We start from the raw sequence: 27,930 nt of genomic DNA on the forward strand, positions 1-27,930 counted from the left end.
GGCTGCTGCTTTCCTCATATCATTTCTAGTACTTCTCTGCAAAGTTAGGGGACTATAAGCAAACCCAGCGTATTGGCAAGAGGTCTTGCCAAAGACAATTATTCCTATGCCAATTCTTTCAACATAAGTAGCAATTCAAAAGCTGCTTATGCGGTCAACCTCACACTTCACATGTGTGAGCAGAAGAAGCCCATGAATGGTAAGTGGCAATATTGTGCCACCTCTCTAAAAGATCTTCTCAACTTTGTCAATGACACATTGGGTGTCAAAGGGTTGCAAGTTGTTTCACCACCTTCAGCATCTAATCAAGGTCTTACTCGTTATCGTGTGTCACCGTGTTGGATTTCCTTATGCTGTTTTTTATTGTCACCAACCTGCGGCGACAACCGCCTTTTCTGTTCTCTTGGCTAAAGATAGGTTGGACACCACAGCAATATGTCATGAAGAAACCACATCATGGAGTCCAGATTATGTAGTATTGAAAGCACTTGGAGTTCAACCTGGAACTCCAATCTGCCATTTCCTACATTCTCAGGACCTGCTGTGGTATCTTATGTAGATGAGAGCTCCCAAAATAAATAACATCCTTGTATCCCTTAGAAAAATAAATAAATAACATCCTTGTACGTGTATTTATTACGAAGTATATATATAAAAAGATTATTGTGTTTTTCAGTTGCAAACTATGTTAGGTTGATTATTAAATTAATTTGGTTTTTGGACTTTAGGTACTGTTTTTAAATACTAGAATTATATATGCATTAATTTCTACATACTGTATTTGAATACAGTATCTGGATACCAAAAGCAACTTCCACAGACAGAGAAAGAGAATGCTACAGGGAAAGTGAAAGAATTACCTAACCTTCAATTTTGTTTGGACAGGGTAAAGTAGATATCGAAATGGACTATTAACTTTCACATTTGAGGTTGTCCCATACAATGGTAAAGCGCAGTTAAACCCTATTAATACACTACTATGTAATACAAATTTTGACACAAATTATCTACTGTAATTAATACCCCAGCATTTTACAATTACATCTATACATAACAGCCAACCTTAACTTATCCTAGTCTATGGAGCATTAAGGGAAAATGTCCACAAGTGGACAGAGTAACTCGAGTTTTGTTAAACTGTATCAAAAGCCGAGGGAATGCACAAATAACAATAGGCAAAAATGTCATCATCCAAAAATGTATGGATGGCTGTGTATGGAGCATATGAAAAATTTTGATACACAAGTGCTGCAATGGTGACAGAAGTTCGCATCCAATCTGAGCAGCTTTAAGGATCGGCAAGCATAAATCATTGTGGTAATAGAGTGCTAAGTTGCTTCTTGAAAAGTTCACCGAGTGCCCCTCGAACATCCATCTGAAACAAGCTCAATGGTCAGAATTTTCACCATGTAAAAAAAGACTTCAAAGTTAAGCAACATTAGCTGGACTGCAATGACCTCTATGATGCGTAACTTTTACATGCTATCTCATAATTCTGAGCGCCACTTGATCAATGTAAACCAAATGAAGCACACCTTTTACCTTTTACACAAAACTATTGCTCAGTTTTTCGCACTACAGAGCTTCTCTCAATCTTCTAGTATGTGAAAGTGATAAGTGTCTTGGATTTTGATTGTGAATTATTGGAGTTTTATGGGAGTTACAACTCTTACAAGTTAGTGCATCAGAACTACCAAATTAAGCATTCGCCAAAACAGAAAAAAAGTCATATTATGGCCACAAAAATTGGTGCAAAGGAAGTGAAACCGGTTAGGGGATTTATATGATAGACATTTTGGTACCATAAAGAGGAGCTAGGATTGTCAGGGACTCTGGGAGCAATCTTAAAGAAAGGTGGCAGTGGAGGCAGATATGGACTCCACATACTACAGTTCCAAATGCACTCACTGGCCAAACCTCGACTTAGGGTACCTTGTGAGGTACTACATTTTTCCCCACCTACCAAAACAAGGAGCCTACTTTAAAAATAAACAGCCAACATCCTAACTAGAAATAAGTTGTTCAGGTCACAAAGCCCTACATGCAAACCATAAGATTCTTATGTATCTAATATTCTAATTACTATCCCAGAGAGCAGCACCCTGATAGTGGTTTAAAACCAGGTTGTATATATTTTTTATACTGTGATGCACCCCTTCGTAAAAAAGCAGTAAACTGGATCCATTTTTTTTTATCATTAGATTGTTTCCAGTAAACATCAGTAGCAAAGTACTTGGTGCTTGCAGCTTAATTAATACTGTAAAAAATACACAAGGATTGATTTACAAAGAATCCAATACCAAGTAAGATGATCTACCTGATCACAACACACAAGCTTGGTAAGCAATGGGTAGAACTCTCTGAGGTGTTTTCTGAATACATGACTATTCATAGAGGACATGCCTTTGATGACCTGCAAGTCGAAGACAGAGAACTCTTAGTTTGAGCATAATAAAATTAACAAGGTAATTACTTTGGATTAGATTTAAATTTTTTGGAGATCATTGTAATTTATTTATTTATATATTTATTTTTTTTACTTTAGAACTAACAATAGCTACTAAAAAACAGTGCATAATTTCATTCTTTACATGGATTAAAAATTACAGAAATTCCAAAATTGACAGGATCTTCACGCTCAGATCAAGTATACCTAAAAATGAAGTTGGTAATTGGGAAAAGACTCAGGAATGCTGAGGTTCTTCTCTTTAATAGCAGTTACTGTAATTCTTAACAAAAGCTCAAAATAGTAATAAAAAAAACTGTTTATCCAAATGTTAATTGCTTGTAAGGCATTGAGTACAATCAAATATTTTGCACTTCACACATGAACAACAAGCAATTAAACAGGAATTTGAATCTAACGGTCATTTGGTTAAGATTTTTGATTCAGTGGCAACTGCTTATGATTCAAGAAAGCTGGAAGCACAACCATATAAAATTATAAGTGATGCACTTACCCTCACAATTACAGGAGAACGCAACTCCAATACCCGATGAATTTCCACATCAGTAGTCTCTCCAACAGCAGACTGAAAATCAGACGCCTCTTTCAGCATATGTCCACAAAATGATACCAGTTTCTCTTCTGCTACCCGGCCAAGATTCTCATCTGCAGAAGAATAGGCCCTTGTATTTAGGTCACTCTCAGTTGGGGACACATTTGAAACCTGAACGTCATTTGTTCCGAGATTGTTCTCTGCGGTAGTATCAAGTTCTGAGGTGGTTTTATGTAATATGTCCATGTAAATACAGGTGCTTGCCAATTCCTGGCGTAGAAGGTTCAATGGAGGCCTGCAAGATTCAACGTGTGTTACTAAATGTCCTTATCATTCAAGAAAAGATAATTTGAATGCAGCAATTACGAGAAAGAATCAGCTATCAACTACCAAGCGTTTTTCTCAGGTCATGGGAAGGCAATGGCAAAAGTAAGCAACAATTCAATAAGAATCGGAGATGAAAGCCACTGGATCCTTATGTTTCTCCAAAGTTATGTGATAGAGAAGTAGAGGCGACACACACATTGCTTAACTAATTATACTGCACTGTAAAATTTGAATTGGCAAACATAAAGTAAGAGTTATGTCACGAGTAAATTGCATCACACTATTGCATAAGTTAGGAACTATAGATTTCCATAACCTGGAGCGGTATTTTCCATTACAATATTGTTTATAGACTTTGAACAGTTTACACGGAAAAATTCTTAGCAGAGCAATTTGGAAAAAAAAGAAGTATAGTCTTGCATGTAAGTTGAACACACCAATTAATCATTTCCAAATCATACTGCTTTTTTACAAAGAAAATTATTTTATAAAATCACGTAGAGGGAAATACAAGCACTGCATCATACTGATAGTAATCTTTTAGCAAATGGAGATAGTACAAAAGTAAGATTGCCAATGTGCACTGTAGAGCAGCACATGAAAGAGGGGAGCCACTAGACTTAATGAAATTGAATCTAGTTAAAAAAAATTGTTTTCCATACTAAGGATTTTCGACTGCAGGATTAAAAAATAAAAGTGATGTTCAGATCATCATTTTCTTTAGTGTACACAGATTCAAAGGAGTCTGCAGAGTATCAAGGAATTGAAGGCAAAAACTGGTTACACAAGAGGCGATAAACCTTCAAGTCAAGCCCAAGAACAGGTAGGCGGCTCATATTGAGCTTGATAAGATTTAGCCTAGCTCAGCATGAGCCCAAAACCCGGCAAGCATAAATTTTTTGAGCTCGGAAAAGATGAATTTTAAAAGCAGCTTTGATGTAAATTCATGAAGCCCAGCCCACTTTTAAAAAATACGTCAGCTCAAGGTAAAAGTTTGCATTATATGCAGGTTGTGTAAAAGACTCAAGTTCCACACAACCCCAGGCCCAACTTATGGCTAGGAAACATTGTGAAACCTCTTATTTAATCAGATTCTAAATTTGTAACTCATCTTTTATAGCACCTTGTTATATATCGATTTGGGACTAAGCTACCTTGTAAGAATCTAGGTTGAAAAAATTTGATGGTTGAAGATAAGAAGCAAATGAACTTGCTTGTATTATATATCATCAAGCAAAATAATCCCTTTTATTGATAGTAGTGGGAGCATCATTGTAAGAATCATTATTAGGATCTCATATCTTACAAATCTATGATCCCAAAATACATGATCGATCCCTATTCTAAGCAGAATACTTGTAGGATTTTGATGATCCTACCAATAAAATACTGTGAAAGATAAGGTTCTTAAACAATTTTGCTATTGTACAATCCAAGGATCCAATCTAACAATGACAAATTGAAATGATAAAATCAATTGTATTAGTGTTCACTAATTAGTTTCATATACGACTATATAAGTATTAAAAAAAAAAAAAAAAGAAAAAAAAATCAATCATCAATACTATCATATTTACAAAATGAGGGTAAGATGAGTAGACCTACAAAAATCAAGCAAAGCAGAACACAAAAGAAAGGACAAAGATGGAAATAGAGTTAAACATAAAAGAGGGGAGGGAGAAATTAAAGTAGCTTGATACATGCAGTGTTAAAGAATCACTTCTTCAAATATATGAATGATCATGATTATTAACCAACGACATTATATTATAGCAATGATGTAGAATCCCGAATTTGATAATTTAGTTAGAGAACATGGCTATATTATGAAATAATTATCTACGTCAAAATGAATTAAATTAATTCAGGAAGAAATTATTATTTACCAGCTCTGTCAGCCCACTAATATTCAAAAGCTAAGACTACCCCTATCTTCAATTATATTTTTTCAAATTAATTGTCCTATCTTCAGTTATACAATAGCGTACTACTAATATATTATTACCTTAGTCCCACACTAGTTTATACGCTTTCCTTAATTAAAGGTACTATTGTATATAATTCTTTAATACAGTCTTTTTTATAGTCTCTTCATTATGAGAAAATAAAGCAACTAAAATTCATCTTAGAGCTTGAATCAAGAAGAAGCTACCTTTCCACAGGAATTTGGCGCATGCGCAATCGAAGGTTAGGATATGAATTATATGAAGCAGCAAAATCCAATATTGATAGCAAAATTTCCATGATGGTGACCTTCTGCTGGGCTTTTAACTTGGGCCAAAATTTTTTCTGCACAAAAAATCAAAAATAAAGCTGAGTTTGTAGACTAATATAGCACTAACTGTATGGAAAATGAACAATGCATATTGGACAAGATGTTTCAAACAACTAATTGCAGCATAAAAGCCAGGGGTAAAGATATTTCAGATAAAAATCTAAATCCAATAAAATCTTATCCAATCCAAATCAATGTAATTCAGATTGAATTTATTCAATTCGGATTGATTTAGACTCAATTCTTGTTTAATTTCTATTATTATAATTTGAAAATAGGATTTTCTGATTAGATCAAATCTAATGTGTACGAATCCAATCTATAACCAAATTAACCAAACTTTTATAAGAACTATCTTTACAGTTTTTTCAAAAATACTGAAATTGGCCCCCCCACAGCCTGTATGAAGAAAATTACTATTAACCCTAAAGACACCCCTTCTCTCCCAAGAGTCATTTTACTTATTCCTCAGTCTTCTTAGAAAACAGTGTCTCAACAACTTTCATAAACCATCCCCCATACGCAGATATATTCAACCTCTCTCATTCTTATTATTTCTCATCTCCCTATCTCACACCCTCCCTCACTCATGTATCCTCCTTCATCTCATTAAGTAAATCATTAGATTTGGAGAAAAAAAATTGCATATGCAATACATTGTTCATTCATTTTAATCTGTATAAATTTATTTTAAAATCTATGACAGAAAAAAGTCACATATGTAAAAAATTCATTTTCATTTTATGGTGTAATCACTAATCAGCTGGCCTTAGTAATTATTTACTATCAATGACTGATATTGTAATCGTGGTTGAACTGCTCTTTTCTAGTTTCATTAAACAAAACTCTATTTTTTGTTTATTTAAGTATTGATCAGCTTTAAAATGTCAAGTTGGACCTGGATAAGCACATAGAATTACCAATTGGATTCGACTGTTTTGTAGCCCTAATTTGGTTTGGTTTATTTTGTAGTCCTGATTCAGTTTAAATATCAATTAAAAAAAAAAACCCAATTATTTTGGTTTCGGCCCTAATTTAAACTGTACAACAAATTTTTCACCCTAAATAATAATAGTCAACATATAATGAATTTACAATTCTCAAAAATGCTTTAAAAACAATTAGCTTTCAACAGGGTTAATGTAAATGCAGAAAAACATTGTTTCTCCAATTAACAGTGTATGTACAGCTTCCTAAGAGCTTAACTATCACTCAGAAAATGATTGCGCTAGATATAAATCTTTGAAAAAAGATAGCATGATTTTAGCATAGCCTTAATCTCATAATTCAACACATCATTACACAGCTCCCGCATTAGAGGAAGAGCAACGCGGTAGGTAAGGCAGAACTCCTTGGATAATCATAATCTGCCCAATATAGCAAGGTTTGAACGGCTCAAGGAACACTAAGGCGATAGGGTCCTAGAACCTACAAGAATACTGCAAGCATGAGGCGTTCACTACATCAAAGTGTTCAATTTTTTGAATTAAAATTATGTCTCTAAAAAATGGTTAAATATTAATGCAGCAATTGTGCCTTTTTGAGTGCCTCATCAAATATGCCTAGCCCAGGGGCTGCAGCAGCTTAAGCTTAAGAGCCTAGGTGTGCCTTTCAAACATAAGTTATAGTGCTTTTGAAATCATCTAATCGTGAATTATTCTTTCCAACAGCCAGCAAGACCTCTTCTTTTATCTACAAGGAATAATTATAAAAGATTGCACATGTATAATAAATGAGCAGTAACAGTTAGCTTTAAGTATATCAAAGGAACAAGCTTCATACCTGAATACTATCTATTGCACCGAGAAGCAACAACTGGGTGATGCATTTACCCCTAATCGTTGTTAACAATAGACTTTCCGCTTCTTCCTTTGTATCAAACTCTACTGTTTCAGGCAACTGATGTTGAACAGGTTCAAACCAAAAACAAAAATATGAGTTTACATTGAAATAGTAAGAAACTTGATAGTAAGATAATCATGCGAATACAGTCAACCAACAGGTAACAATATATGTGCAATGTAATTGGGAGTGATCTAGCTGAAAAACAACAGCATAAAACCAAAGCATCTAATGAGGGAGCCATTTTAAATTCGAAAGATTTATAAAGCTCAAACTTGTTGAAGGAACCTTTATAAATAGACTCATAGGTTTTATAAAAAATTATAAATCTACTGGAACCCACATTCCATATAAAATTCCTATGTTTTTAAGCCTCATAACTGTATCAAAGTGCTTGAATTACAGATCTAACGTTTTCATTCGGGTTTGTCACCATGACTGGCTCTTCTTAGCAAAGGAATAATGATTTTTTTTTTCCCTATTTTTGAAATTGGCCTGGATTAAAATTTTACTAAATCAAGAATTCTAGGACACTGGGAAAAAATACATAAAGTGAGCTAGTGGAGTCAAGGAATTAAATCAAGATCGTTTTTGAATGCAGGGGTCATGTGGAAAAGGATTTTCAACAACATGTTCCACAAAAGTTGTTCAGTAACGTGTTTAAATCACACCACAACCTCCTCATAGACATTTATGTTTTAGCATGATTCAACTGATCACTAACGACATTATGCATATTGATATTTGATACTTTCATCAGATATATAGATACCTTTAAACTTATATTTTTGCCACTATAAATATTTTTTAAAAAAAAGGTACTACATCCTGTATTCGAGCATACTCTGAAATAAATGTTCCAAACAGTGAAGAAATAGAATTATTCCCAATTTGTCAAAACATGTTGTTACTGCAATTGCAATTTTATTGTTACGATGTGGACCCCTGAAATTACAATCTAAGGATTTTTACAAACATCCAAATTCTCCTCAGATATTTGAGTTACATGATTACCTCTGTTTGAGATTGCACAGCAACATCAACTTCGTCGTATTTTGCCTTGGAAGTGAAGCTTCTGAGAAAACGATTTTCCATCACATTGCCCATTATTCTTTGACTAAAGCTCTGATTCCTCTGCTGATCCCCAGAATCAGTGGACTTCTGAGACGGTGATGGTAATCCTGCACAATATAAATTTTTAGCTTTAATTCACAGTCCATTGTGATTAACAAGTTGCCATGAATGCTATCAACATGGAATTGGAAATTGACCTTCAGATACTTCCGAATGCAAGATAGCACCATTAGTGTCCCCTTTATCACCATCCATCTGTCTGCTATCCACAGACTCGTGGCCAATGGAATTAACTGACACCCCATCACCTACATCAGTCTTCGAATCCCCCAGATGTTTAGGTGTATTTGATTGTTTGAAACCTAAATCATTCAGCAGTTCAAGTGGTTGTGTAGTGTATGAAGCATCTCTGCAGGTCAAAGAAAGCAATGACATAACTTGAATTGAATCACAAAAAAATAATAATAAATAAATAAATAAAGAAACACACACACGGGGAAAAGCAGGTACAAACCTTATGCTTTTTAATAAAGTGTCCCAATCAGTATCACTGAACTGATGTCCGCCAACTTCAATGAGATGTACAAGTGCACCAAGTGCTATAGATACTACTGATTGGTCGGTCTTCTTGGCGCAATCCAGCAGTAAGCTAAGCAATGGTGGCAGCATAAAAGATACTTCCTAAATAATAGAAAAATTAATATACTTCATTATGAAATAGGCTTTCGATTACCAATTAATTTAATCAGCATATAGTAAGCATACAAGATTAGAGAAAGTGCAAAATGGTGAGTAACATTCTAGAAGAAGAAATAGAAAGAAAAGTGTAAACATAAACTAAAAGCAACATTCCAGCGACCAGCCTCTGTGAAAGTCCAGCCAGCACACACACACACACACACTGAGGTATTACTTTAGATTCTTAACAATAGTTTTAGCTTATTCAGTTATTCTCAGTATTTCATCTAAAGCTTTATCTAGAACTGCTTTTATTTTTTGTCCATAGCAGCAAACAATCAGGACATCATTCGCTATTAAACATAATTTAAGGTATGAAAGGATTAATTTTGGGAAATTCTACATGGTGGCCCTGTGATATTGTAATTTGTATTTGGTAAAGCAAATTCTTTTTTGGGTACTTTCTCAAGTGACCTTGTGATACTGAATAAATAACTAAGTTGCACAAATTATCTTCTTTATGGTTAACCCATACTTTGATGGCTAAATTTCTAAGAATAAACACTTAAATGACTAACCTACCCTTCTAGTTAAAATCTCCAACCACCATCCCAGCCAAAAACAACACCACCACCTAGCCCCACCAGCCCACCCAACAGCACCATCTAACCTCACCAGTCAACCTAAACCACCCTGCTAGTGGATTTCTTCCTACAGTCAATCTTCTATCATCTCCTCAATTCAACCCGATTTAACTCTTCTATATCCTCCCCTTTCTCTTTCCTCATCTTCCAGTTCCAATTTGAGTCATCCCCAAATTTTCTTCTCTTCAATTAATGTTCACTTTATGCTTCAAGTTATATTGCTCACTTGGTCCACTATTATTTGATTCGACAATATTTCAAGAAGTTCTCAATTCAATCCTCATCGTGAATGGTGTAATTTGGCTGAATTTATACAGAAAAAGCAAAACCCAAAAACTACATGTATTCATGAACCAAGAACAAGTCCAAGTTTTCCATAAGATCTAAGCAGGAGCATCATTCTTTTAGTTTATTCATAAATAAATACTTAGCTAGCTGTTTGATGAACTGATTCGGGGACTGGGGAATGAATAATGCGGCAAGTATTTGATACACCTAAATGGTATGCAACTGCAGCCCCTACAACCTCAAGATGAGATTGTGAATGATATGAAGCAGCTTTATGAGCTTTGTGGTGGAGAAGGCTGTATAAGAGGAGGGGTTGGGTTTTGTAAATTGGGATGCATGACAGTGTTGATCATATGAGGAACAGGGGAATTTAGTACTTTGTAAATTAAGAGAAATGGAGGACAAAAAATAAAAGTTAGGAAGGTAGAGGAAGAATAAACATAGTGGGGATTGACTATGGAGGATGATAGATGAAGATGAGAGTAAATGGGGAGGGTAGGTTAGTAAATTCATTAATATGTTAGATATTCCTAAAAAAAAAATAAAAAAAAAAAAATAGAAAGAAAAAAAAGGCAGGATAGTGGATAAAAAAGGTCTTTAATAAGACTAAGGTTAGAAAGAAAATATCTCATCTTTAACAAATGAATCTTAATTCAAGCAGGGTATTGTCCAAGGGAATCATGATGATCAAATTCAAATACAAAACTTGCGAGAGTTCAATCACACATAACGGAACAGCCTTAATATTGATTCATGACTTTTACATGTTTAGACTCTAAGAGAGTGAAAAAAATCTATTAAAATAACACACTTGGCATCAATGATGGAACACATTAATTCAGGTTATTCCATTTCCATGCCATACATGCTTTTACAAAAATCATGAGACAAATAAAAGAATAGCTAAGACGATTCATACCTTGTAAAAAGTGTTGAAAAGGTTACACAGCAGCTGGAGTGAGTGAATGCAGGTTTCATGGAGCCACTCATCATCAGAAGCAGTCTCCTTTCCAGCATGCCTTACATGATCAAAGATAGGAAAAAGGACTCGGCGAAAAATACTCTCCCAGAAAGATGGAGAGAACTTGCTACCCCTCTCATTCAATAGATCAAAAAGAACTTCTAATGCGCAATTTCTGACTTCAGCTCTTGGATCTGAAGTAAGATCTGATAAGCCAGCCAGCATTGGGAACCAGTAATGTTCAGTCACATCAAAACTTTCATCCGCATTAACATCAATAGGCTTTAGAGCACCGCCAGGCACAAGACCCTTACATATGACAAACCAACCAGTCCAATTAGCTTAAAGTAAGGTAAGACATAATCACATAAATGAATAATGCATGATACACCACTTCAGAATACAGTTACGCTAATGCAGACTGTCACATCTTATTATTGAAATCCTTTGGAAACGAGAAATGATATGTCCCCACAAGATCAAACTAGTCCAAACTTAAAATTACTTGAAATGGATGAACAGGAATGGAGACAACCAAATTTACAAAATCCAGCCAATACTTTAATGGAGCTCCAAAATTGACATTTTACATAAAAAAAAATAAAAAATAAAAATAAAAAAAAAAAAAAAATCATTGAGAACAAATGAACCAAAGAGTAATAGGATTTACAAAAACTATGGATCAATAGCATAAAGTGATACTGGACATTTAGAGCTGTTGACAGCAATCGACAGAGAAGGAAAACAATAATGTTAGACAGCCGAAAAATCCACATCACTAGTCAAAACAGATTGTGCGCAATGCTCAAGCAACTCTCATAAAAAAATGTTGCATAGAAACGGAATCAGAAATCCAGAAACGGTGACACGGAGAAACATCTAACAAACGTGGAAAGCCATTTTGTTATTTAGTAAGTTTATTTACAAATATAACGAACTTCTTTTTCTTTCATTGAAATAACGATAAATTAATTCTTAGGTGGAGTATACTTTGTAGGAAATTAATTCTTATAATTCTTTATAAAACTATGATGCCAAAACAGAGGGTTGGATAGAAAGAATATGGTTAAAAGAAGATATGTTCTGACGTCCTATATGCTTAAGATTTTACATGTGTACTATTTAAGTGTAAATGCATGTAATCCCCTACACATTGAAATTGACAGGATAGGTAGCCCGTACACGATATATAATAGTTTCTCGTAGTTGAAAGCAAAAACATGAAAATTCTTTCTCATCTATATCAGGAAATGAAACACTAGCAAATGATGACAGCAGAATGCAGACTGCAGACCTGCAGTTACCAAGAAAGATGGCCAGTAGCAGATAAGCTAAATCTCAGATGACCATACACAGAAAAGAAACTAAAAAAATGCATGATTGCTGGTTGTTGAGTAATATAAGTCAAACCTCTGCAAGTCGGTCTTCACAAATACGCAATAGTGCAATAGCCTTCAGACTTATGCGATGGGAGGTTTTATTGTTGGCAAACCCAATAAGACAGTTGACACAGTCCATAAAGCAATCCCCAACAACTTGATCAAAATGTTCTAAGATCACTGAAAGTCATATGAGTGTCAGATAACATCCAATTACATCTGATAAGTCAATTGAAGACACAAACAAACAAACAAACAAACAAACAAAAAAGTTAACAGCAATGCTCACCCTGCTCCACATTTTCAAATGCACTTTCAACAATGGGTTCTGATTCATCATCTGCAGCAGCAGTAAAAATCATAAAGACACTTCGCCAACCTGACTTTATGCTTCCCACCTTTGATTTTATCATCTGTGAAATACAGTCATAATGTAAATTATAAAACATTAGAAGAATACTCAAATTTAAACCTGCCAAAACAGTAAATGCAGGAGAGAGCAATCGAAAAGTTCACTTGGCAACCTGAACAATACAATCAACAATGAGCCTTCTCGTGGATTCACTTCTACTATTCCGCATAAGGACAACAAATGGCTTCAATATGTCATTTTGGAATGTAAAGTTGGCGAGCTCCTCACGTTCTAAGTACTTCATACCAAGTTGTCTTAGAGAATCAATAGCATACATTGCCACCTTCTCGTCATGATGACTTCCAGCAGAAATAAAGTGATTGGCAAGGACAGACCATATTCTAGCCCACACCTGAAATAATAATGTAAACATCAATCCCACACCCAATCAGATACATCTTCATGAAATAAGCTTTTTGAACATCCTCTTAATCTAATAAAGTTCTGATGTTTAATCTCAAAATCAAAAGAGCACTTTGGAATGCCCACCAATGATATCACTACAAAAATAAGAACACTCAAGCATGCATACTATAGGGGGCAGAGAGAATACCATACGTATGCGGGCCATGTTGTAATAGCTTATTTCAACGAGTTTCTGTAAGCTAAAAACGCGAGCTGGTGTTTGTTTTAGTTCTTCTGCAGATACGCCACAAAGGGCTGTAAAAAATTCAACTATCGCACTACTTGGCAACCTAACACTGTTCAAAAATACTTGCTCCGTAGGTTTTCCTGCCAATTCCCTAAGAGATTGAAGAAGCCCATCCCTAGATATTTGATTTGATCCAAGCATCACAGTTGCAGCTATAGCAGGATTTGAGGTGATATACTCTAGTCTAGAAATGCATTCCAGAACAGCATTCCATGTGTCCTCAAGAGAATCAGTATCAGACTCACATAATGCTAGCAAAGTCCGCAAAGCTTCAACATTTTTGCTCCGCATTTCCTTAGGTGCATGCAAGAATGTGAACCTGTATGAAAAGATCAACCATACAAAACTGAGAAGCTATGAAGAAATTCCAAACAAAATCAAAATACACTTTTGAGCTGGTAGTAAAAAGAGATAATTTAAACAAAATGACATCTAAAAGGTCCATCATCTATCAACAGAGTAAAAGTTTCCTCCATATACAATATGTTTTCCAACAATCAGAAGCAACGGTGTTGACGATATAAAGTTTCTCAGATGAACAGCATTTAAAATATCAATATCCACCTTCCAGCTATCTAGTTTTATATGTTTTGAAAGGAAAGATAAGTTATGGTCATGTAAGAGACTCTCACAAGATGATATCAAAAATCACGAGAAAACATCTGAAAAAAAATAATTCCTGGAAAACCCATAATCTGTATTCATAAAGGATTCTGAAAACTCCCAGAAAACCCATAATTCTGATTCATACAGGATTCTGAAAACTGTTCTCAGAGAATTGATTCAAGATCACGAAGAAACAACTGAAAGGTAAAAAAGAAAAAAAAAAAAAAAAAAAAAAAAAAAAAAAAAAAAAATGCCCATTTGAAAGGACGAATATCTACCCTGTCTGATTATGGAGGGTGTCATGTCTATCGGGGGAAGCTGTAGTGGTAATACTCGCAGCATCATCTACAGCAGGCTCCCCGCCATTAAAGAGAAACATTCTAAATATTCTCAGACTGATTTCAAGATTTAAGAATAAATCCAAAGGCAACATTAAGGGAACCCTGTCTAAACGTGAACAACTGCGGTAGTTCATGTTCTTTAAGTTGAAAATTCACACAAACACGAGGAAAGAAACAAAGAAAGAGATGTCTAATAGCCAAATGACAGTGATGCAATCAGGAAAAAGTTTAACATCTTATAGTAAGTATTATAGCTTGGCACAAGAAGTTACCTGACTAATGATGTTAAGAAGGCATAACGCATTGTATTCATTCCTAAGACATGAGTAATGTGAATTCCGGACTTAAATCCCTCCATGCATGCCAGAACCTTTGACTTATTATCTCCTTCCTCCATTATAACCGAAAATGCAGCAAGTAAAGGCCATCCTACAGCTTCAACCATGGGCCTTATGTGTTCAATTCTTTGTGAAGTATGGAAAACCCCCCTTTCTGCAGCCTTACTTCTGAATATGGCTTGCGTTTTCTTAACTATAGCAGCAGTCTCAGATTTTGATTCTGTTGAAGAACTCCTAGGAAGAGCCAAATTAAGGATGCTGACCAGGCGCCCTCTATCTTCAGCTTCAGGTTTCTGTCTGCTATTCTTACCAATGCTAGACAGATCATCTTTCATTTTAATTTCTTCTTTTACAATAGAATCATATATCTCTTCTAAGAGCTCCTGAGGTGCAGTCTCTTCTGCATCAGTCATAGTATTCATCCGTACAAAATCAGCCTTTGACATTTTGGTTGGCACCACAGGATTATGAGCATCTGTGTTCAGCATAATGACTGCATAGGCAAGAACATAAGCTGTATCCGCATTCTTAAATAAAGATGGATTGTCTGCACAATATCTGTAAGGCACAGAGTTCAAAGATTGATTAAATAGCCAGCACAAGCAATACAGAAAGGCATTACAAAAGATTGAATAAAGGCTGATAGCAAGAGGGAAATATCACAGTAGACACAAATAGAAAAAAGACATCACTTGGCCACAACATTTGTACAAAGTGGCCATTTACATCCAAATCATAACCTTTTTGAATGGATAAAATAATATATATATAAAGAGTTTATGTTGTCATCTATTTACAGTTATCAAATGAGTCTATACAGCAATGGGAAAAGCCCCAAATAAAACCAACAGACAAGCTAGACACTCCCATGCAAACATTTTAATACATCCCTCCATCAAAATAAAAACTTTCACCTTTCCAAAGGAAGTGATAGACTTAAGAAGGAAGATCAAAGGGTTCACTGTTAAAATGTGTTACACATTCAAGAAAATGGACATTAAGGAAGCAATATGGACTCTTAGAATGGCAGATTTTGAATAAGGTTCTTCTACAAGAGGGACAAAGTGTAAATTTCTATATATGTTACTACATTCCTGATTGCTTGTCCACTTAACAAAATTTCCAATCAAATCCTATTGTGACTCTTGGAATGGCATTGGTTTGATATTAAAGAAGGTTCTTCTACAAGAGGGACAAAGTATAAATCTCTATATACTACCTCCGTTTTATATTATTTGCAAAGATTAGACACTTTGCACTCACACTTTATGTCAAATTGTTGCAAATAACATGAAACGGAGGTAGTATGTTACTACATTCCTAATTGCTTGTCCACTGAACAATACCTTCTTGCGAATAATCAAATTCGATGATTACATGAAATAATCAAATTTGGTTCATGTACCTTCTTGCAAATAACCTCGTTTCTGATTCTATCTCTTAGAGTTAGGGCTGTACAGAGTGCGGTTTAGACCGCAAACCAAACCGCAATTTTGCGGTTTGAAAATTGCGGTGCGGTTTTTTAAAATGATCAAACCGCAGTTTGCGGTTAGGTGCGGTTTTCAAAATTATTGAGACCAAACCGTACCGCAAACCGCACTTTAATGCGGTTTGTGATTTTTATACTATATTTTCATTAAAATTATATAAAAGAACTAAAATATATGAGCTAATTTTTTACTATTAGTTAATTAAAGGTTAATAAAAAGAGTTTAATATTTAAATTATCAACTAATAATTATAATATAAAATAAAAATTTTGTTTTAAAAAGAATAATTACAATTTTAATAAAATACGGTTAAACTGCAAACCGCACCGCACCAAACCGCATCTTGCAGTGCGGTTTGAAAAAATTACAAACCGAACTTTTGCGGTTTGGTGCAGTTTATGATCCAAACCGCACCGCAAACACCCCTACTTAGAGTGTTCCCGCACATCCACCTTAACATTCGCATTTCCATAACCTCCATCTTTTTGATGTGCTCTTTCTTAGAAGCCCAACATTCTGTACCATACAACAACACTGGTCTTATAGTCCCCCCCCCCCCCCTTCATTTTAATTACTCTTTTTCACTCTCTCTCTCTCTCACTCTCTCTCTCTCTCTCTCTATCCCCCCCCCCCCAATTTCATTTTAATAACTATTTCACCCCCCTCCCTCCAATTTCATTTTAATAACTCTTTTTCACTCACTCTCCCCCCCCCCCTCTCTCTCTCTCTATCTCTATCTCTATCTCTATCTCTCTCCAAAATAACCCACTAATATTTTTTCAGATTTTTTTTTTAACTTATTGAAACTTTTTCTACTAAAACTTTGTGAAAGTCAAAGCAGAGCATTTATTATATAACAAAGTGAGTAATTAAATATTTAAAACAGAAATACTTCATATCAGTTGTCTCTTAGACTGCCAACACAGTATTACTTGTTAAAAAACTTATGCAAATATAAAACAACTTTGATTACCAATGCAATGACTAACTACTACATAATCTTCATGCCCTTGTAAACACTTATAGGAATGGATAATTAGAAGGCTAAGAGGCCATTACAGGTCAGCACCCAAACAATAAGGCCATAAATTAGTGTATGTAAGGCTTTAACCCTAAGGCAGAAGATTAAGTCCCCAGAACAAAGTAAAGGTACATCATGAACATGAAACTGCATTTTGGGAGATCACAAAATCTGTACTATACATCAAAAACCATTCCTAACAAACTCATATTCCACGTGGCACTCTCCTCATTACATAAGTCTTTCATTTCATGTAACTTAAAACATAGATTTCACAAGATTTAAACCTGTAACCTCAAGTCTTCAACTTTAAACACTAAACTGTTAACCATTAAGCTATAATGTTAACTTTTCAAATAAAATAGATACATGAAAAAATAACTGTAAAAAAATTGATTATGATATTCGTGAAGTAACCTAGACATTGCTTAGGCCTAAAAATTAGTTGAAACATGATTATATGGGAATTATTCAGAAAGAAAAGCTAAAAGTCAACTAGTAGGTCGTTTGGATGGGATTCATTTTATTCAGCTAGGAAAAAAAAAAAAACCAGTCTATCATAGCTAGCATTCACCAGAAACACCATGTGAACACAAATTTGGGATAATCAAAACAGAAATACAGCAACAAATACCCACCGTTCAGCAAATTTTTCCATAATACGGTCAATCTTTTGAGCTTCTCCAGGAAGTCTAAATCCATTAAGAAATTCTCTTATCGCAGTACCAAAAGGCATTCCCGAAAAATTCATGGAATCAACGTAAGCATGCATAACAGACAGAGGGAATTCCTCATGTTGGCCTAAGTAATCACCAATCATAGCCTACAAAATGGAGAGCATCATTAACATTCTTAATTCCACACTTACACACACAATATGTTCAAAAGTGCTAACTATTTTACCTTGTTTAAGTTGGATGTATTTTTCAAAAATTCTGCAACAGAAACAGGTGTATTCTCCACCAGCTTGTTAGATATTAGATACTCCACACCCTTGCTGGGCTGCCTATTGAACTGAAGCAGCAGAAATAAAAAGCCAGACATTAATGATGAATATTATAATATAGACCTTGTTTTAGGTTCCAAAATGTTGTGCCTGTTTCTAATATTTCTATTTACCATACTACGCCAACTTATTTTTAACTTTCCCATACAAAATACCATACATCCAAAGTATAATTAAATGCCACTATTTACAGTGTGTTTGGATAGATAATTGGGAAGAGAAAGAGAGAGGGAGGAGAAAGAGTGGAGAGGGGAGGGAAGAATGATGAGTTTTTCTTCCAAATCTCCCCAATGTTGGAGGGATCAATTTCTTTCAGTTTAATCCCTCCAATTCCCTTCCTTATATACATCCGTTCATTCCCCTTCCCTTCCTTTCTCTCCATTTCCTTCAATCCAAACAAAGTGTTACTTTTTTTACCTTTCCTGCATAAATATCTCGTATAAGAATATTACATACTCCCTCTAATACCCTTAATTCCCGTGAAAAATGGGAAATGGGATGGAGGGAGTACATCACTAATAAATCCCATTAACCAGTTTTCATTTTCACATATTCTGCTCACTGACAAATATTCTTGCCCTCGTAAGTTATTGCAAAGATCTATATTAATGCATAACATACGTGAAAAATAAGCCAAAGTTTGTTTAAGATTCTGATTCTAGACAGCAACTTACAGACCGATAACCAGTTCTCAGATCTTACCAGGGATATTGCTGCTTCCACGGTGGATTTATGAGCCTTTGCCTTCTCAATATCACTAGAAAAGTCCTCTTTATTTTCTATTCTGACCGAATCTTTGCCAGAAATCTCATCATCAGGGGAATTTCGCTTTTCTGATTCTTTAAGTAACTTCTCCCAATCAACCAACGATTTAATTACATTTACAAGGCACTGCAATGAAAGTAAACCTGAAGGTATGAGACTCCGAAAAACAAAGGAATGTCAAAACACTTGTTGGCACAGCAGATAATCAAGTTCTTCTATGTAACAAAGCATGTGCAAGATATGGATTCCAAATATTCTTAACAGTATAAATGGTAATTAACTGTCCGAAAGACTGCCTCGATTGATAGTTGTAGAGCAACGAAATTTCAAAAGAGTTGCAAACGGCTGACTTTTCAAAATCACAAATCCCACCAAGTTATTCTTATTTCTTGTTTGTAGAGAAACAATTCTAAGCTATGCCTGGTCAGACAGGGATAGCATAAAATGAATGGCTGATCAGACAGGGATAGCATAAAATGAATGGCTGATCAGACAGGGATAGCATAAAAAGAATGGCTGGTCAGACACGGATATCATAAAGTTTACCCAAATCGTTTAACAAATCACCCTGCTCCCTGGTCATCATGTTTAACTTAAGTATCATTTGCAACATTAATAGCATAAGGAAAGCATTTTATTTTCATCAGCAATTGGTATAGCTCCAAATTTTTTATACAACGGAAAAGTAAATACTCAATAGCAGAGAAAAGATACATAAATAAAACCAAGAAGATAGACAGCATGGCATAACTTGACAAAAAAAAAAAAGGTTGAGCATATAAGAAAATGTCAAATGAATCTAAAAAAGCAAATATGATGCCTTGTAAGAAAATACAAGGCATTACAAAGGTTAGATGGAAAACCAACTTAACCAAGTACAAACTAATTCACCTGCAGTGAAGAGCCCTTGACTGATGCATTTTGAGAAGCAGCAACAGAATTTGGATCTGATGCTTGAGTCCCTTGAGATATTTTTGACAAAGTTGTGACCTAAATTTAGTAATTAAAAATAATCAGGAGGAAGGAATGATGTCAAATGAGCAATAAAAAAAATTACCAACTAAAAAGTAGACCAAAGCTAATACCATGCGTTCAAAAAGGTTTGGTGCATCAAGGTCACAATCATAATTAACATATATGTCCACAAGCATCTGTGGATCCTTGCACACCTTTTCAAGCATCCTACAAAACTCTTCCTTGTGAGACACCCATGGAAATGAGAGCCAGCGCCAATAAGAAAACAATATCATGGATGACAGATGAAATATCAAACAAATTTCACATATAAAGCCCTTACCTAAGTACACTTAACCTCTGGTTAGGTGGACATTCTGCATTATCCAAGTACCTTAGCACTAACAAGGGAAAGAAGATCCCTATCTCACCCTGGAAGAGAAAAGCAAAGAATTCAGGTTGAAAATCATGGAAACGAACACTTTAAGCTGAAGTAACAATAATAGTACCTTAAGACTCTCTCTAAACCGTAACAATAATACCGCAAATATTCCGGCTGCATGCTATCAAACAAACAAAAGAATCGTTAATTTTGATTTAACAGTGATACAACCATTAGCCTCACTTTACTTGCTCATTTGACCAATTTTGTGAGAGCTTTATGGTCAAAATGGAGCAAGTAAACTGAGACTAAGAGATAACTCATAATATCAACATAGGATTAGAAAAAAGGCATGTAGATAAACCTGGAAGATAACAGGGGATGATGAGACACATGCCCGCAACAAAGTGTAGGAAAGATATGCTTTCACTGAATCAATGAAATGGAAGTTTTTGGTAAATGCATGGCTGACACCTTCCAGTAATCCCTGCAACCAAAATTAATACTTAAAACTGAATAATGTGTATGAATCCACAAATACATATATAGGTTTTAACAGAACAAGATTGAAGAATATAATCCAAAAAGATAAAACTACTAGGGTAGGGTATCCCCAAAACACTTCAATAGTCAACCAGACACTTCAATTATCTTGAACCACATTCTTGTAAAATACGAAATTTATTAATACAAAAAAAAAAAAAAAAAAATTATAATAAAATTAAAAGGGGGAAGAAGAGAAATTCATGAGTTATAAGCTTATAAAAGTACTTAAGTTCAGAATTTTAACAAGAATTAGCATACTAATTAATCTGAATTGTGCAGATATGTTTGTACATGAAACGTACAGGCAAAAGTAGTATTAAACCAGGAATGTGTATCGAGAATGTTGTGTCCTCCCACCCATGTCAAAATTTAGGACGGCGCTTCCATGTCTAAAATTTGATCCCTGACGTATACTGATACTTTTTCATGTACCAAAACCAACATAGGCACCCATGTCTGAACATCGAACAATCATCAAAACCCTTGGATACATCTGACTACAATGAAAATCTTATTGATAAGTTTGGTATGTTGGCTTTATCTTTTAAAAATGGTCTCTCCACCTATCCATAGGAGCAAACCTGTGCACACCAAATCACCAATACCTCTCTAGACCACACCAAAGCATTTGGTTTGTTGTGGTGGTAGCTTATTGTATTTATAGCAATCGTTAGCTATCTTTGTTGAAGAGGTTTGGTCATATCTTCTGAAGGGTCTACATCAGGATGATTTTAGTGTACTTAGCCTCCTTAAATTCAAGCAATAAGACCAGGTGATATCCCTTGTGAAGATTAAACATAGTTGCAGACAATTAGTAAGTTGTAGCTCTTGGAGTCTGATCAGTAGGGGTTGGGCAAAGTTGCAAAGAAAAGCTTTGGAGACAATTAGACAATGGGAACATTAATTTCTAGAAAACACCTTTTCTGCAGCTGTTTTGCCTATTCAATAATAAAAGTGATAAGTGATTGATGAAAACTAATTTACTCTCCTAGATACATCCTCTTCGCACTTGATATTGGGGTACCTGTCTTGATAATTAATAAGAGAAAGGGAATTTCAATTCTCACTACATTAACGACCTAGTCAAAATATTCAAGGCCTAGTTCCCAACACAAGCACAAGGTTCTTACCATGTAAAATCTGCAAAATGTCAACTCTAACTATAATTGCAAATATAATGATGTTTATCATATAAAACAACATAACATCATGGTCTTTTGTATTGATGGAAAATAAAATATACACTAAAGAACAAATTCAACTTTTCATATAGAAATTTTTTCCACAATCGCTAGTGTCCCCTGAGTGAAGTATAATACAAAATGTGCACTTTTGAACTAGTATAGAGAAACTAGGTTAACAAATGGTGTTCCCATATCCTTTCCACAATCAGGTAACACTGCATCGGATTGAACAAGCATCCAAGGAAATCAATGCTTCATATACAGCACCACTTATGCCTCCAATGCCCCTTAGGACAATGGATTCAAATCCAATAACAACCACTCATGCAGTAATACAAATTATTATATGCAACTAACTTTTACATTACACAGCCAGCCAAAAAACAATCCAAAAACCAGACCATTACTTTTAATTGGTGCGAATCACAAAACATAGAACTGGAGATTGATAATAACCTGCAGAAGCTCTAGGGATAAAATGCGTGTCTTTGTAGCAATTTCATCATTGTCTTCCTTCATACCCATCTGAAGACAGTTATAAAATTAGTGACTAACCTGGGAATATGCAGAATTCAAAACAGTTTGTAAAATACTAACCTTGCAAAGGGTGCGGAATAGCAAAAGGGCATCACGATGCCCAATACTCATGCTCTCGAGATCCATACCACTTTTGCATTAAAAGAATGGCATCAGGTTACAATCACAAAATAATTCTTAGCAATTAAACAAATACAACTTCAACAGAAAAATAGCTCAGAGCTGCATACTGTTTTGTCTTATTCCCATCTTCAAGATACACTGCCTTGTCAAGCATAGCCTCTAAACCCTATAAAACCAATACAACTTCAGTTAATATCCAGAAAGTGTGGACAACAGACCCTCTGTATATGGTACAATATGTCCTCTAAAGGAGAGGACAGCAAGATAATAATTTAAGATAAGCTACAAATGAAATATGTCATAATTTTTCCAGTAACCACCTTTATATCAGCACCACCAGCAAGATTTTGGAGTTCCTCTACAGACGCAATAGATTCGTCTTTAACTGGGTTTTGAGAAAGTGCATCTCCTAGTGTCATCTCTTTCTCACTTTGGTCATCCACAGAGCAGGCTTCTCCACTTTTTTGTGAACTACTAGTAGATTTATCTTCTGAATGTGTATCAGAAGAGGTTGGGCTACGATCTTGAATCTCCTTAGAGACATTATTGATACTCTGAAATTTTTTTAAAGTAACATAATTATTGTGCTCCCGCATTCACTTTAAGAATAAACAAACAAAAGTAGATCAATATCATATTTCATACCGAATCAGACTCCATTCTACGAAATATGATGTTGATCATTTGGGTCAACATTGCCTTTGACGTCGCTTGATTAACAGGGCTTTTGCTGCCATCACAGTAGTTTCATGTCATCTCCAAATTAAAATAAAAGCTTAAGTGTGAACAAAATAATATGTAGGCTAGCAGCTGAGTGGTCAGAAGCTAATTTAACAGTAGTTTGAAACTCCACCGGGAGATAAGACCGGCAAGTATTTTCACTAGCTAAATTTATGGCATTGCACATAAGATAACACTTCAATGCCCATATTCACAATATTTTTATCTTTCCTACAGCTTTTATATGAAGGCAAAGTTCCAAAGTGGATGAAAGGTTTTGTTTGATATGCTAGTTTGGGGAAACAAAAAAGGCTTTTTCTAGTGAGGAGACAGGGAATCAAAATATGCATTGTCATCAGGTGATGTTTTTGTGAAAGAGATTGTTGAGTGATTTGAGTTTGTTAGGCATTAATTAGGCTGCTCCACTTACTGACATGATGTTATATGTCTTTAGAAATTAAGTATACGAAATATAGATGGTGGATAGGACATTAAAGTTTGTGGCAGGCTCCTTCCTTTGCTACTCTGAGGACTGAGGATGCTTTGGTTTGGGAGAAACAACAGGATTTTTCATGGTCAGCAGTTTTCTATAGTTTCAAGTTCGTGGGGGTTTGAATGAAGTAATTAGCTTCGCTTAGGGCTCATGTTCATGGGTGTTCCCTTGTGTGCCTCTATTTAATGCAATGAAAACAATCTGCCACCCAGAGAGAGTGCCAATGGGCATAGCATCCAAGGATTGAAGGCTGGTACAGATGGTTCATTTATTACTCCTCAATGTCTCTCTTGCTAAACCATAAAAACAAAAAAATAAATAAAAATGCTACATGTGTGTGATTTCCTCTTTTTCTTCATCACTACCTAAATACATTAAAATTTAAACCAATATTTCAAAGTGATAAAATTACCTGTTCAGAGCAATATTGTAACAAACTCTAATAACTCCCAGCAATGATTCCCCATGCACTGCATATGATGCAAATATTAGCAGACTAGGATGGATCATCAAGAAAGAGATAGGATAGTTTTACCAAGCATCATAGGTTGTAGAGGAATGACACCAAATGACCAAGACATAATACTAAACATTAAACACATAAAACTAAACCCCTTAAAGTTCCATAGGTAATCACGCTAGTTCATAGTACTTATACATCAAGAAAAATCAATGTGAACAAAGAACAAATGCCAATGCCAAACCGAATAAAATTGATACATTTGACACCTATTCCTCACCTTTTATTGTACTCCCTCCATTTTTCTTAGTTCTACTCATTTCCTGTAGTTACGCAAACCAAGGACAAGTGAAAGTGGGGACCACGCATGAGGGTACTTTTGCTATAAAGAAGAGGGAGATGGAGAGTAAGAAAATTGGGCTCCACAAAGTAGGGTTTAATATAATAAAAAATGAATAAAAGGTTGTTATAAAAGGAATAAAGTAAAAGTGGGTTGAAAATGGATGAAAACAGAAAGTGAGTAGAACTTAGGAAATGGAAGAAGTACAATACTTTTACCATTAGAGAGAGAGAGAATAAAGGTCATTGCATTTTGACTCTCCTCCCCTATAGCTCCCAATACTGAAAAAGAAAAATCAAAAATGCAAGTGAAAGATTTTCTAACTTGCACTAAGCCACTGTCTAAACAATGATATTCAACTCTTACCCTTAAGCCTTGGGAAATTAAAGTATTTTGAAGAGTGCTCACTATACAGAATCAAATATTGGATTACTGATTATAACTTAATCAAGCTCTCTAGAGTGATATTCGAGACTGAGTTGATTTTTCAATATAGGTTTTCACAAACTGCATCATTGAAAGACATACATTTGAACTGGAAATTTCTAAAGCATTAATTCTTTGTTTCTCATGTAGGGATTTCTACTCTTACCCCTGTACATTTTTGTCTCTAACTAATGTAATTTAATTGTTTTAGCCAGTAGAAAAACAAAGAACTTGCTATACAAGATTCAAGCTAAACACTCATACCTCTAAACTTCGCAGATGCTACAGCTGTCAAGAGCACTTTCAATACTTGCAAAACAGTACTGTAAATACAGAGAAACCAAGTTAAGAAATTGTATTCACTTTAGAAAAACAAGTATACCTAAATGGCTAAATGTAAATGTTGCAAATTTTACATGCCTGTCCAAGGATGAATTATCAACGCAACTGCAAACTATGTTTAGGATGTCCGCAAACAGAGGCGCATTTTTTCCACCATCTATACCAGGATCACCCTCCAAATGGTCATAGGCAATAAGTTTCTGCTCCAAAATGAATTACGTAAGCAATGATATTGGCAAAATAAAAATCATTAGTAAATGACTTTTAACAAAGACTTAGAGGAGTTATCAAACTTTATATGAAAAAAACTTAAACGTACAACAAAAGTTTTAGCAAAGGGCTAATCCAGAAGCCAAAACCATGGGAACAATTAAGTTGGTTCAGTAAGTGAAATTCGAAAATAGGATACATACATGAAGACAATCTAATGCCAATTCTACAATTTTTATATTTTTTGTCTCAAACGCAAGTCGAAGTGGGTTTAGAACAAGCTCAGCTTCAGCTCCTTCTAAAGTCTGCCCTGCATTGGACAAGGCTGTTGCAATTGAAATATTCATCCGTGCTGATGTCTCAGCTTGTTGTTCCCCCTCTGAAGTTTGTCCATGAGATTCATCAGGCTTCACATTTTCATTGTCAACACCTTCGTCAGAACCATGTTCACTGCACGGAGATGAATAGACATATATATATAAAAAAAGATAAAAACATTAGCAGTGCAATAGGAATCGAATATTAAAGATAGCACATTAGCACTTAACCTGACTGAATACAGCAGCGAGTATATTCCTAAAAGGTCAATACTAGAAAAGGCAAATAGTTACATCCTGTCAGGCTCAAATTAGTTCGAAGTGTCTTCTCCACCCAAAGGCCCCAGCCTTATATTAGGGAGAAATTAAAATTGGAAAGAATATAGTATCCACCATTACGAAATAATGAACCAAAAAAGAAAGTAGTTTCACGGCCCATGATGAAGAAACAATATTATACTCAACAGTCTAGAGTTTTAGACAGCCTTTCATATTAATTAGCATAAGATGGTTCACACTATAGATTTCAGTCATTTATTTATTCATGACAATCTTGATCAAATAAGAATAATCAGTTAGTAAGGTACCATAAGTCCAAATCTTTGCAGTGACCCTAAAATGATGGGTGCCAAGAGACATTGTGACATTTTCTCTATTTATGGCATCAACTAATACCTACAACAAATTTTGTGTGTTTGAAAAGCATGGATAGGTTTCATGGTAAAAACGCTAAAGATGTGGTAGGTTGACACCAATAATCAGATAAAGTGCAAGAAACCAATAGAAAGTACCATTATTAGTCAACTTTAACTTCTCAATTCAAAAAAAAAAAAAATACTCTAATGGATTTACTTCTATGTAAAGGGAGCGTCATTTTTTCATTAACTAGAAAATCCCTAGTCATTTCCGCACCCACAAAATTTCATGTCATTTGCTTGTTCAACAAGAATCACCTGACCAGTAGTTCACTACAACATAGCTTCCTCAAAATATTTTGCATAACAATTTTTTTTTACTCACTCTACTAAGTACATTGTTCAAAGAGACCACAGTTTTCACCACATTGTTCTCAGTCAAGGTTATGGCTCAATGCTAGAAGTAAAACTATTAAGTTCCACTAGTGAGCTACATTACTTCTTTAATCTATTATCACAATTATAGCATGAACAGCATCCCCAATGCCAGCAATATCCAAATCAACAAGTCGAAAATCCAACCAATTTACAAAAAAACGAAGTTTGATTTGCCAACAATCATGCTTTCCAATTCAACAATATAATTGAATTTTTAAAAGATCAAACAATAACACAAGAATCCCAATATAGATCTAACCTCTTCGGAGCTTCGGCCGCTGCTGGCGCTGGCACTGATTGAGCCTTCTCCTCCACATGGGTTTGCTGATTCCCTTCTTTAATCCCATCTACAAACACATCAAAACCCAACATTCATATCATCAACAAAATCAAAAATCAACAAAACCCATCAAAATTTAGCTAATAAAACACCAACCCAGATAAGATTGAATTGCAGATTGAAGTGAAGTAAGCTTTTTGGCTGCACATTCCTTGAGCATAGACTCAAATGCCCGAGTCACAAACCCACCCGCAGCACCCGCCATTAATGGCAGCTGCGCAATTCAAAGATGGGTTGATTGATCTTCTTCCTTCTTAATCTCTTCCCAAAAATTGGGATGAAATGAAATTAGGGGAAAACCCCAGTTGAGATCAAAGGGTCAAAGAATCGAAAATGGAAGATCCGAGAATAATGGGGTTTGGAGAATTCGAATGCAGCGGTTTTT

The 27,930-nt window shown here is 35.0% G+C and overlaps 1 protein-coding gene across 1 annotated transcript; it reads right to left on the reverse strand.

The window, feature by feature from the left end:
• Positions 1 to 848: 848 nt before the first annotated feature.
• Positions 849 to 27,750, reverse strand: LOC110738141 (brefeldin A-inhibited guanine nucleotide-exchange protein 5-like). Its single transcript, XM_021918508.1, has 33 exons — positions 27,642 to 27,750; positions 27,465 to 27,552; positions 26,019 to 26,265; positions 25,684 to 25,805; positions 25,528 to 25,586; positions 24,450 to 24,507; positions 23,470 to 23,554; positions 23,145 to 23,378; positions 22,932 to 22,990; positions 22,762 to 22,831; positions 22,621 to 22,689; positions 20,799 to 20,921; positions 20,562 to 20,615; positions 20,396 to 20,484; positions 20,184 to 20,280; positions 19,990 to 20,088; positions 19,036 to 19,224; positions 18,231 to 18,341; positions 17,966 to 18,150; positions 14,751 to 15,374; positions 13,433 to 13,850; positions 12,992 to 13,231; positions 12,757 to 12,880; positions 12,499 to 12,647; positions 11,047 to 11,397; positions 9,032 to 9,198; positions 8,715 to 8,926; positions 8,458 to 8,624; positions 7,384 to 7,500; positions 5,479 to 5,615; positions 2,961 to 3,294; positions 2,318 to 2,413; positions 849 to 1,375 (listed from the first exon to the last, which is right to left on the reverse strand). The coding sequence occupies exons 1-33, from the start codon at positions 27,748 to 27,750 to the stop codon at positions 1,310 to 1,312; spliced, it is 5,349 nt and encodes a 1,782-aa protein (XP_021774200.1). The 3' UTR covers positions 849 to 1,309.
• Positions 27,751 to 27,930: the final 180 nt, after the last annotated feature.

The sequence above is a fragment of the Chenopodium quinoa genome, unplaced genomic scaffold (genome assembly GCF_001683475.1).
Source record: "Chenopodium quinoa cultivar QQ74 unplaced genomic scaffold, ASM168347v1, whole genome shotgun sequence".
Taxonomy (NCBI): Eukaryota; Viridiplantae; Streptophyta; class Magnoliopsida; order Caryophyllales; family Amaranthaceae; genus Chenopodium; species Chenopodium quinoa.

Bases quoted from the DNA above. Each gene is read 5' to 3' on its own strand.
- LOC110738141 (XM_021918508.1), bottom strand. From the start codon at position 27,750: ATGGCGGGTGCTGCGGGTGGGTTTGTGACTCGGGCATTTGAGTCTATG. The intron at 20,922-22,620 runs GTTATTATCAAT...TTTTGGTTGCAG, and splicing joins TATCCCTAGAGCTTCTGCAG to GGATTACTGGAAGGTGTCAG. The intron at 19,225-19,989 runs GTGAATTAGTTT...CTTTCATTGCAG, and splicing joins TCAAGGGCTCTTCACTGCAG to TGCCTTGTAAATGTAATTAA.